This window comes from Oncorhynchus mykiss, chromosome 5 (assembly GCF_013265735.2).
Source record: "Oncorhynchus mykiss isolate Arlee chromosome 5, USDA_OmykA_1.1, whole genome shotgun sequence".
Taxonomy (NCBI): Eukaryota; Metazoa; Chordata; class Actinopteri; order Salmoniformes; family Salmonidae; genus Oncorhynchus; species Oncorhynchus mykiss.
The window spans coordinates 74,317,743-74,330,372 of NC_048569.1; the positions used below are offsets into that span (position 1 = coordinate 74,317,743).

General features: G+C 55.4%; 1 protein-coding gene across 2 annotated transcripts in view; it reads right to left on the minus strand.

Moving 5' to 3' along the window:
* Nucleotides 1–12,630, minus strand: part of LOC110524553 (sec1 family domain-containing protein 2) — a 231,791-nt gene that overhangs the window by 195,440 nt on the left and 23,721 nt on the right. For both annotated transcript variants that reach the window (XM_036978386.1, XM_036978387.1), the window contains exon 3: nucleotides 6,492–6,619. In XM_036978386.1, the coding sequence (XP_036834281.1) occupies nucleotides 6,492–6,619 (128 nt within the window). The remainder of the gene's footprint in view (nucleotides 1–6,491; nucleotides 6,620–12,630) is intronic.

Below are 12,630 nucleotides of genomic sequence, written 5' to 3' on the forward strand. Positions count from 1 at the left end.
CTCTCTCTCTCTCTACTACCCCCCCTCTGCCTCTCTCTACTACCCCCCCTCTGCCTCTCTCTCTACTACCCCCCCTCTGCCTCTCTCTCTACTACCCCCCCTCTGCCTCTCTCTCTACTACCCCCCCTCTGCCTCTCTCTCTACTACCCCCCCTCTGCCTCTCTCTCTCTCTCTACTACCCCCCCTCTGCCTCTCTCTCTCTCTCTACTACCCCCCCTCTGCCTCTCTCTCTCTCTACTACCCCCCCCTCTGCCTCTCTCTCTCTCTACTACCCCCCCCTCTGCCTCTCTCTCTACTACCCCCCCTCTGCCTCTCTCTCTCTCTCTACTAACCCCCCTCTGCCTCTCTCTCTCTCTCTACTACCCCCCCCTGCCTCTCTCTCTCTACTACCCCCCCTCTGCCTCTCTCTCTCTACTACCCCCCCTCTGCCTCTCTCTCTACTACCCCCCCTCTGCCTCTCTCTCTACTACCCCCCCTCTGCCTCTCTCTCTACTACCCCCCCTCTGCCTCTCTCTCTCTCTCTACTACCCCCCCTCTGCCTCTCTCTCTCTCTACTACCCCCCCTCTGCCTCTCTCTCTCTCTACTACCCCCCCTCTGCCTCTCTCTCTCTCTACTACCCCCCCTCTGCCTCTCTCTCTCTCTACTACCCCCCCTCTGCCTCTCTCTCTCTCTACTACCCCCCCTCTGCCTCTCTCTCTCTACTACCCCCCCTCTGCCTCTCTCTCTCTCTACTAACCCCCCTCTGCCTCTCTCTCTCTCTACTACCCCCCCTCTGCCCCTCTGCCTCTCTCTACTACCCCCCCTCTGCCTCTCTCTCTCTCTCTACTACCCCCCCTCTGCCTCTCTCTCTCTCTCTCTACTACCCCCCCTCTGCCTCTCTCTCTACTACCCCCCCTCTGCCTCTCTCTCTACTACCCCCCCCTGCCTCTCTCTCTACTACCCCCCCTCTGCCTCTCTCTCTCTACTACCCCCCCTCTGCCTCTCTCTCTCTACTACCCCCCCTCTGCCTGCCTCTCTCTCTCTCTCTACTACCCCCCCTCTGCCTGCCTCTCTCTCTCTACTACCCCCCCTCTGCCTCTCTCTCTACTACCCCCCCTCTGCCTCTCTCTCTACTACCCCCCCTCTGCCTCTCTCTCTACTACCCCCCCTCTGCCTCTCTCTCTCTCTCTCTCTCTCTCTCTCTCTCTACTACCCCCCCTCTGCCTGCCTCTCTACACTACCCCCCCTCTGCCTGCCTCTCTCTCTCTCTACTACCCCCCCTCTGCCTGCCTCTCTCTCTCTACACTACCCCCCCTCTGCCTGCCTCTCTCTCTCTACACTACCCCCCCTCTGCCTGCCTCTCTCTCTCTACACTACCCCCCCTCTGCCTGCCTCTCTCTCTCTCTACACTACCCCCCCTCTGCCTCTCTCTCTCTCTACTACCCCCCCTCTGCCTCTCTCTCTCTACTACCCCCCCTCTGCCTCTCTCTCTCTACTACCCCCCCTCTGCCTCTCTCTCTCTACTACCCCCCCTCTGCCTCTCTCTCTCTACTACCCCCCCTCTGCCTCTCTCTCTCTACTACCCCCCCTCTGCCTCTCTCTCTCTACTACCCCCCCTCTGCCTCTCTCTCTCTACTACCCCCCCTCTGCCTCTCTCTCTCTACTACCCCCCCTCTGCCTCTCTCTCTCTCTACTACCCCCCCTCTGCCTCTCTCTCTCTACTACCCCCTCTCTGCCTCTCTCTCTCTACTACCCCCCCTCTGCCTCTCTCTCTCTCTACTACCCCCCCTCTGCCTCTCTCTCTCTCTCTCTACTACCCCCCCTCTGCCTCTCTCTCTCTCTCTACTACCCCCCCTCTGCCTCTCTCTCTCTCTCTACTACCCCCCCTCTGCCTCTCTCTCTCTCTCTACTACCCCCCCTCTGCCTCTCTCTCTCTCTCTCTACTACCCCCCCTCTGCCTCTCTCTCTCTCTCTACTACCCCCCCTCTGCCTCTCTCTCTCTACTACCCCCCCTCTGCCTCTCTCTCTCTACTACCCCCTCTGCCTCTCTACTACCCCCCCTCTGCCTCTCTACTACCCCCCCTCTGCCTCTCTACTACCCCCCCTCTGCCTCTCTACTACCCCCCCTCTGCCTCTCTCTCTCTCTCTCTACTACCCCCCCTCTGCCTCTCTCTCTCTCTCTACTACCCCCCCTCTGCCTCTCTCTCTCTCTCTACTACCCCCCCTCTGCCTCTCTCTCTCTCTCTACTACCCCCCCTCTGCCTCTCTCTCTCTCTCTACTACCCCCCCTCTGCCTCTCTCTCTCTCTCTACTACCCCCCCTCTGCCCCTCTACTACCCCCCCTCTGCCTCTCTACTACCCCCCCTCTGCCTCTCTACTACCCCCCCTCTGCCTCTCTACTACCCCCCCTCTGCCTCTCTCTCTCTACTACCCCCCCTCTGCCTCTCTCTCTCTACTACCCCCCCTCTGCCTCTCTCTCTCTACTACCCCCCCTCTGCCTCTCTCTCTACTACCCCCCCTCTGCCTCTCTCTCTCTACTACCCCCCCTCTGCCTCTCTCTCTCTACTACCCCCCCTCTGCCTCCCTCCCTCTACTACCCCCCCTCTACTACCCCCCCTCTGCCTCTCTACTACCCCCCCTCTGCCTCTCTACTACCCCCCCTCTGCCTCTCTACTACCCCCCCTCTGCCTCTCTACTACCCCCCCTCTGCCTCTCTACTACCCCCCCTCTGCCTCCCTCCCTCTACTACCCCCCCTCTGCCTCCCTCCCTCTACTACCCCCCCTCTGCCTCCCTCTCTCTACTACCCCCCCCCCTCTGCCTCCCTCCCTCTACTACCCCCCCTCTACTACCCCCCCTCTGCCTCTCTACTACCCCCCCTCTGCCTCTCTACTACCCCCCCTCTGCCTCTCTACTACCCCCCCTCTGCCTCCCTCCCTCTACTACCCCCCCTCTGCCTCCCTCCCTCTACTACCCCCCCCCCTCTGCCGCCCTCTCTCTCTCTACTACCCCCCCCCTCTGCCGCCCTCTCTCTCTCTACTACCCCCCCCCCTCTGCCGCCCTCTCTCTCTCTCTACTACCCCCCCCCTCTGCCTCTCTCTCTCTACTACCCCCCCTCTGCCTCTCTCTCTCTCTACTACCCCCCCTCTGCCTCTCTCTCTCTCTACTACCCCCCCTCTGCCCCTCTACTACCCCCCCTCTGCCTCTCTACTACCCCCCCTCTGCCTCTCTACTACCCCCCCTCTGCCTCTCTACTACCCCCCCTCTGCCTCTCTCTCTCTACTACCCCCCCTCTGCCTCTCTCTCTCTACTACCCCCCCCTGCCTCTCTCTCTCTACTACCCCCCCTCTGCCTCTCTCTCTCTACTACCCCCCCTCTGCCTCCCTCCCTCTACTACCCCCCCTCTGCCTCTCTACTACCCCCCCTCTGCCTCTCTACTACCCCCCCTCTGCCTCCCTCCCTCCCTCTACTACCCCCCCTCTGCCTCCCTCCCTCCCTCTACTACCCCCCCTCTGCCTCCCTCCCTCTACTACCCCCCCTCTGCCTCCCTCCCTCTACTACCCCCCCTCTGCCTCCCTCCCTCTACTACCCCCCCTCTGCCTCCCTCCCTCTACTACCCCCCCCCCCTCTGCCGCCCTCCCTCTACTACCCCCCCCTCTGCCGCCCTCTCTCTACTACCCCCCCCTGCCGCCCTCTCTCTACTACCCCCCCCTCTGCCGCCCTCTCTCTACTACCCCCCCCCCTCTGCCGCCCTCTCTCTACTACCCCCCCTCTGCCTCCCTCCCTCTACTACCCCCCCTCTGCCGCCCTCCCTCTACTACCCCCCCCCCTCTGCCGCCCTCTCTCTACTACCCCCCCCCCTCTGCCGCCCTCTCTCTACTACCCCCCCCCTGCCGCCCTCTCTCTCTCTACTACCCCCCCCCCTGCCTCTCTCTCTCTCTCTACTACCCCCCCTCTGCCTCTCTCTCTCTCTCTACTACCCCCCCTCTGCCTCTCTCTCTCTACTACCCCCCCTCTGCCCCTCTACTACCCCCCCTCTGCCTCTCTACTACCCCCCCCTCTGCCTCTCTCTCTCTACTACCCCCCCTCTGCCTCTCTCTCTCTCTACTACCCCCCCTCTGCCTCTCTCTCTCTACTACCCCCCCTCTGCCTCCCTCCCTCTACTACCCCCCCTCTGCCTCCCTCCCTCTACTACCCCCCCTCTGCCTCCCTCCCTCTACTACCCCCCCTCTGCCTCCCTCCCTCTACTACCCCCCCTCTGCCTCTCTCTCTCTACTACCCCCCCTCTGCCACCCTCCCTCTACTACCCCCCCTCTGCCTCCCTCCCTCTACTACCCCCCCTCTGCCTCCCTCCCTCTACTACCCCCCCTCTGCCTCCCTCCCTCCCTCTACTACCCCCCCTCTGCCTCCCTCCCTCTACTACCCCCCCCTCTGCCTCTCTACTACCCCCCCTCTGCCTCTCTACTACCCCCCCTCTGCCTCTCTACTACCCCCCCTCTGCCTCCCTCCCTCTACTACCCCCCCTCTGCCGCCCTCCCTCTACTACCCCCCCCCCCCTGCCGCCCTCTCTCTACTACCCCCCCCCTCTGCCGCCCTCTCTCTACTACCCCCCCTCTGCCTCCCTCCCTCTACTACCCCCCCTCTGCCTCCCTCCCTCTACTACCCCCCCTCTGCCTCCCTCCCTCTACTACCCCCCCTCTGCCTCCCTCCCTCTACTACCCCCCCTCTGCCGCCCTCTCTCTACTACCCCCCCCCTCTGCCGCCCTCTCTCTCTCTCTACTACCCCCCCTCTGCCGCCCTCTCTCTCTCTACTACCCCCCCTCTGCCGCCCTCTCTCTCTCTACTACCCCCCCTCCGCCTCCCTCCCTCTACTACCCCCCCTCCGCCTCCCTCCCTCTACTACCCCCCCTCCGCCTCCCTCCCTCTACTACCCCCCCTCCGCCTCCCTCCCTCTACTACCCCCCCTCCGCCTCCCTCCCTCTACTACCCCCCCTCCGCCTCCCTCCCTCTACTACCCCCCCTCCGCCTCCCTCCCTCTACTACCCCCCCCTCCGCCTCCCTCCCTCTACTACCCCCCCTCCCTCCCTCTACTACCCCCCCTCCGCCTCCCTCCCTCTACTACCCCCCCCCTCCGCCTCCCTCCCTCTACTACCCCCCCCTCCGCCTCCCTCCCTCTACTACCCCCCCTCCGCCTCCCTCCCTTTCTCTACTTCTCTACTAGCCCTTACTAGCCCTTTCTCTACTACCCCCCCCTCCGCCGCCCTCTCTCTACTACCCCCCCTCCGCCTCCCTCCCTTTCTCTACTTCTCTACTAGCCCTTTCTCTACTACCCCCCCCTCCGCCGCCCTCTCTCTACTACCCCCCCCCTCCGCCGCCCTCTCTCTACTACCCCCCCCCTCCGCCGCCCTCTCTCTACTACCCCCCCCTCCGCCGCCCTCTCTCTACTACCCCCCCCCCCTCCGCCGCCCTCTCTCTACTACCCCCCCTCCGCCGCCCTCTCTCTACTACCCCCCCTCCGCCGCCCTCTCTCTACTACCCCCCCTCCGCCGCCCTCTCTCTACTACCCCCCTTCCGCCGCCCTCTCTCCGCCGCCCTCTCTCCGCCGCCCTCTCTCCGCCGCCCTCTCTCCGCCGCCCTCTCTCCGCCGCCCTCTCTCCGCCGCCCTCACTTTATCTGGAGGAGGTACGTTTGTCAAAATAAACCCAGAAGAGAGCGAGCCCCCCTGGATTAGAAAGGATGGCGCTGCTCTCAGACTATTTCAGCAGCATGTGTGTGTAGCGTGTACGAGACCCCCCCGGCACATATTCCAACCTGCTTGTTAAGAGTTAAGAGAGCCGGGTTACCTCTGTGATTGCAGTGGGACCACAGAGCCCCTCCCAGCTCACCTCCCCTCGATTACTATTGCACAGAACTGCCACATGCTAACATACATGTCAGCCAATGTGTGTGTGTGTGTGTGTACACAAGACATGCTACATATGATTCATGGCATTCATACACCGATGTGAGTCAAATAGGAGTCTAAGTGTACAAAATGTGTGTGATGATGTGTACATATCTGCCTATCTGATAGTATTTTTACCCTCTGCTTAGGGCTCTTTTGCTTCATTAACAAACAACAAAAGTTATTGAGAGCTGTGTGTGTGTGTGTGTGAGAGAGAGAGAGACAGAGAGCCAACATGTGGTTCACATTTCCTCTGTGGCCACATGGGCAAACACAGACAGAGGAAGCTCTCTATAGGTGGCGCTGTGGCTCTTTGTAAAACCTCTCTCCCCATCCCTCTTTTCATCTCTCCTATGCCTTTCTAATGCGGAGAGTTTGACTATATTTCAAAATAATGTAATGATGTGTTTACTGATTGCAGTAATGTCCCCATGTTATTATTTAGCCCTAGATCAGACAGGGTCTGTGTATTCTGTGGCAGTGGGATTTGCGAGAGAGCGAGTCAGAGAGTGCCTGCTCATTTGGAGTGTCAACACTGAGTCAGTCTATGTGTCCTGGCCCTTCCTTACCCAGACCCATCTTGATTGGCAGGTTCTCCTTGCTGGCGGCCTCCACCAGCTGTCTGCGGACCTCCATCACAGCCTCCTTCTGCTTACTGGCCAGCATGGTCTCCCATAGCAACCTGGCTGTGGACGACCTGAGAGGTAGAGGGCAGACATCAGTAAGATCACCCAGCTGCTACTGGAAAAGCACTCAACATGTACAGTTGAAGTCAGAAGTTTACATACACCTTAGCCAAATACATTTAAACTCAGTTTTTCACAATTCCTGACATTTAATCCTAGTAAAAATTCCCTGTTTTAGGTCAGTTAGGATCACCACTTTATTTTAAGAATGTGAAATGTCTGAATAAAAGTAGAGAATGATTTTTCATCACATTCCAAGTGGGCCAGAAGTTTACATACACTCATTTGGTAGCATTGCCTTTAAATTGTTTAACTTGGGTCAAACGTTTCGAGTAGCCTTCCACAAGCTTCTCACAATACGTTGGGTGAATTATGGCCCATTCCTCAGGACAGAGCTGGTGTAACTGAGTCAGGTTTGTAGGCCTCCTTGCTCGCACACGCCTTTTCCGTTCTCCAAAACGTATGACCTTTATCCCCATGTGCAGTTGCAAACCGTATTCTGGCTTTTTATGGCGGTTTTGGAGTAGTGGCTTATTCCTTGCTGAGTGGCCTTTCGGGTTATGTCGATATATGACTCATTTTACTGTGGATATAGATACACTTGTACCGGTTTCCTCCAGCATCTTCACAAGGTCCTTTGCTATTGTTCTGGGATTGATTTGCACAAAAGCACGTTCATCTCTAGGAGACAGAACGCGTCTCCTTCCTGAGTGGTATGACGGCTGCGTGGTCCCATGGGATTTATACTTGCGCACTATTGTTTGTACAGATTAACATGGTACCTTCAGGCGTTTGGAAATTGCTCCCAAGGATTAACCAGACTTGTGGAGGTCTACAATTCTTTTTCTGAGGTCTTGGCTGATTTCTTTTGATTTTCCCATGATCAAGCAAAGAGGCACTGAGTTGGAAGGTAGACCTTGAAATACATCTACAGGTACACCTCCAATTGACTCAAATGATGTCAATTTAGCTAAACTTCTGACCCACTGGAATTGTGATACAATGAATTATAAGTGAAATAATCTGTCTGTAAACAATTGTTGGAAAAATTACTTGTGTCTTGCACAAAGTAGATGTCCTAACCGACTTGAGTGGTTGAAAAACGAGTTAATGACTCCAACCTAAGTGTAAACTGCTGACTTCAACTGTATTTGAACATATCACAAAATATTATTATTATTTTTTAAATATATTTTACACATCAGAGCAACCTTGAGGGAATCTTATTTGAGTCAGAAAAGGATGTTCATATAATAGGGAAAATATACAAATCCTGCCAGAGAACATATCCAACGGACAATTTCTTAGAAAAAAAAATCTTAACTATTGGAAGCAAGACTTAAAAAGAACTGATGTTGGCACAAGATGGAGGGAATGTTGGAGCATAACTAATGAAATTATAGTTAACCAAAATGTATGCTTAAACAAGTATAAACTGAATGTATAGAATTGATTATACAAGAGACAAAATTCATTAATTCTACAGCACCACGGCAGTCTTTAGTGGGGCAGCAGGTAACCTAGTGGTTAGAGCGTTGGGTAGTAACCGAAAGGTTGCTGGATCGAAACCCCGAGCTGACAAGGTAAAAATCTGTTGTTCTGCCCCTGAACAAGGCCGTTAACACACTGTTCCCCGGTAGGCTGTCATTGTTAATAAGAATTTGTTCTTAACCAACTTGCCTAGTTAAATAAATGTTATATTTAAAAAAAGAAAAATGTACATTTAATTTAGACATTTAAAGTGTAAAACTAACGACTCAATAATCCATGCTTTCTGGAAATGTTATAAAGTCCAAAAGTTATGGGCGGAGATAGAAAGCTGGCTGCCAGAAGTATTAAAAAGTAAACGTTGTTTTAAATCCGTCTGTCTGCATATTTCAAGACATGGATGTAGGGAGTCCCAATGGGCTGGACCATTCTCTTCTCATCATATTGAAAAAAATACTAAAAACGTGGAAATCAATCAATTCACCATCATGAACTAAATGGAAAAATCAAATGACTTATTACTGAAATAGCATAGGTGACCCGAGAAAAACGAATTGGTACAATTTAAGTCAAGTGGCAAACAATAATGCAGGCACTAGGGTTGTAGGGTTGGGGTTGTGAGCATGCAGGCACTAGGGTTGGGGTTGTGAGCATGCAGGCACTAGGGTTGGGGTTGTGAGCATGCAGGCACTAGGGTTGGGGTTGTGAGCGTGCAGGCACTAGGGTTGGGGTTGTGAGCGTGCAGGCACTAGGGTTGTAGGGTTGGGGATGTGAGCATGCAGGCACTAGGGTTGGGGATGTGAGCATGCAGACACTAGGGTTGTAGGGTTGGGGATGTGAGCATGCAAATCAAATCAAATTTTATTTGTCATGGTTAGCAGATGTTAATGCGAGTGTAGCGAAATGCTTGTGCTTCTAGTTCCAACAATGCAGTAATAACCAACAAGTAATCTAGCTAACAATTCCAAAACTACTACCTTATAGACACAAGTGTAAGGGGATAAAGAATATGTACATAAATATATATGAATGAGTGATGGTACAGAGCAGCATAGGCAAGATACAGTAGATGGTATCGAGTACAGTATATACATATGAGATGAGTATGTAAACAAAGTGGCATAGTTTAAAGTGGCTAGTGATACATGTATTACATAAAGATGCAGTAGATGATATAGAGTACAGTATATACGTATACATATGAGATGAATAATGTAAGGTATGTAAACATTATATTAGGTAGCATTGTTTAAAGTGGCTAGTGATATATTTCACATAATTTCCCATCAATTCCCATTATTAAAGTGGCTGGAGTTGAGTCAATGTGTTGGCAGTCAATGCAGGCACTAGGGTTGGGGATGTGAGCATGCAGGCACTAGGGTTGTAGGGTTGGGGATGTGAGCATGCAGGCACTAGGGTTGTAGGGTTGGGGTTGTGAGCATGCAGGCACTAGGGTTGTAGGGTTGGGGTTGTGAGCATGCAGGCACTAGGGTTGGGGATGTGAGCATGCAGGCACTAAGGTTGGGGATGTGAGCATGCAGGCACTAGGGTTGTAGGGTTGGGGTTGTGAGCATGCAGGCACTAGGGTTGTAGGGTTGGGGATGTGAACATGCAGGCACTAGGGTTATAGGGTTGGGGTTGTGAGCATGCAGGCACTGGGGTTGGGGATGTGAGCATGCAGGCACTAGGGTTGTAGGGTTGGGGTTGTGAGCATGCAGGCACTAGGGTTATAGGGTTGGGGTTGTGAGCATGCAGGCACTAGGGTTGGGGATGTGAACATGCAGGCACTAGGGTTATAGGGTTGGGGTTGTGAGCATGCAGGCACTGGGGTTGGGGATGTGAGCATGCAGGCACTAGGGTTGTAGGGTTGGGGTTGTGAGCATGCAGGCACTAGGGTTGGGGTTGTGAGCATGCAGGCACTAGGGTTGGGGATGTGAGCATGCAGGCACTAGGGTTGTAAGGTTGGGGATGTGAGCATGCAGGCACTAGGGTTGTAGGGTTGGGGTTGTGAGCATGCAGGCACTAGGGTTGTAGGGTTGGGGTTGTGAGCATGCAGGCACTAGGGTTGTAGGGTTGGGGATGTGAGCATGCAGGCACTAGGGTTGGGGTTGTGAGCATGCAGGCACTAGGGTTGTAGGGTTGGGGATGTGAGCATGCAGGCACTAGGGTTGTAGGGTTAGGGTTGTGAGCATGCAGGCACTAGGGTTGGGGTTGTGAGCATGCAGGCACTAAGGTTGGGGATGTGAGCATGCAGACACTAGGGTTGGGGTTGTGAGCATGCAGGCACTAGGGTTGGGGATGTGAGCATGCAGGCACTAGGGTTGGGGATGTGAGCATGCAGGCACTAGGGTTGGGGATGTGAGCATGCAGGCACTAGGGTTGGGGATGTGAGCATGCAGACACTAGGGTTGGGGATGTGAGCATGCAGACACTAGGGTTGGGGATGTGAGCATGCAGACACTAGGGTTGGGGATGTGAGCATGCAGACACTAGGGTTGTAGGGTTGGGGTTGTGAGCATGCAGGCACTGGGGTTGGGGATGTGAGCATGCAGGCACTAGGGTTGTAGGGTTGGGGATGTGAGCATGCAGGCACTAGAGTTGTAGGGTTGGGGTTGTGAGCATGCAGGCACTAGGGTTGTAGGGTTGGGGATGTGAGCATGCAGGCACTAGGGTTGTAGGGTTGGGGATGTGAGCATGCAGGCACTAAGGTTGGGGATGTGAGCATGCAGGCACTAGGGTTGTAGGGTTGGGGTTGTGAGCATGCAGGCACTAGGGTTGTAGGGTTGGGGATGTGAGCATGCAGGCACTAGGGTTGTAGGGTTGGGGATGTGAGCATGCAGGCACTAAGGTTGGGGATGTGAGCATGCAGGCACTAGGGTTGTAGGGTTGGGGTTGTGAGCATGCAGGCACTAGGGTTGTAGGGTTGGGGATGTGAACATGCAGGCACTAGGGTTGTAGGGTTGGGGTTGTGAGCATGCAGGCACTAGGGTTGTAGGGTTGGGGTTGTGAGCATGCAGGCACTAGGGTTGTAGGGTTGGGGTTGTGAGCATGCAGACACTAGGGTTGGGGATGTGAGCATGCAGACACTAGGGTTGTAGGGTTGGGGTTGTGAGCATGCAGGCACTAGGGTTGGGGTTGTGAGCATGCAGGCACTGGGGTTGGGGATGTGAGCATGCAGGCACTAGGGTTGGGGATGTGAGCATGCAGACACTAGGGTTGGGGTTGTGAGCATGCAGGCACTAGGGTTGGGGATGTGAGCATGCAGACACTAGGGTTGGGGTTGTGAGCATGCAGGCACTAGGGTTGGGGTTGTGAGCATGCAGGCACTAGGGTTGGGGATGTGAGCATGCAGACACTAGGGTTGGGGTTGTGAGCATGCAGGCACTAGGGTTGGGGTTGTGAGCATGCAGACACTAGGGTTGGGGATGTGAGCATGCAGACACTAGGGTTGGGGATGTGAGCATGCAGACACTAGGGTTGTAGGGTTGGGGTTGTGAGCATGCAGGCACTAGGGTTGGGGTTGTGAGCATGCAGGCACTAAGGTTGGGGATGTGAGCATGCAGGCACTAGGGTTGTAGGGTTGGGGTTGTGAGCATGCAGGCACTAGGGTTGTAGGGTTGGGGTTGTGAGCATGCAGGCACTAGGGTTGTAGGGTTGGGGTTGTGAGCATGCAGGCACTAGGGTTGTAGGGTTGGGGATGTGAGCATGCAGGCACTAGGGTTGGGGTTGTGAGCATGCAGGCACTAGGGTTGTAGGGTTGGGGTTGTGACCATGCAGGCACTAGGGTTGTAGGGTTGGGGATGTGAGCATGCAGGCACTAGGGTTGTAGGGTTGGGGTTGTGAGCATGCAGGCGCTAGGGTTGGGGTTGTGAGCATGCAGGCACTAAGGTTGGGGTTGTGAGCATGCAGACACTAGGGTTGGGGTTGTGAGCATGCAGGCACTAGGGTTGGGGATGTGAGCATGCAGGCACTAGGGTTGGGGATGTGAGCATGCAGGCACTAGGGTTGGGGATGTGAGCATGCAGACACTAGGGTTGTAGGGTTGGGGTTGTGAGCATGCAGGCACTGGGGTTGGGGATGTGAGCATGCAGGCACTAGGGTTGTAGGGTTGGGGTTGTGAGCATGCAGGCACTGGGGTTGGGGATGTGAGCATGCAGGCACTAGGGTTGGGGATGTGAGCATGCAGGCACTAGGGTTGGGGATGTGAGCATGCAGACACTAGGGTTGTAGGGTTGGGGATGTGAGCATGCAAATCAAATCAAATTGTATTTGTCACATACACTATGTGTTGGCAGTCAATGCAGGCACTAGGGTTGGGGATGTGAGCATGCAGGCACTAGGGTTGTAGGGTTGGGGTTGTGAGCATGCAGGCACTAGGGTTGTAGGGTTGGGGATGTGAACATGCAGGCACTAGGGTTGTAGGGTTGGGGTTGTGAGCATGCAGGCACTAGGGTTGTAGGGTTGGGGTTGTGAGCATGCAGGCACTAAGGTTGGGGATGTGAGCATGCAGACACTAGGGTTGGGGATGTGAGCA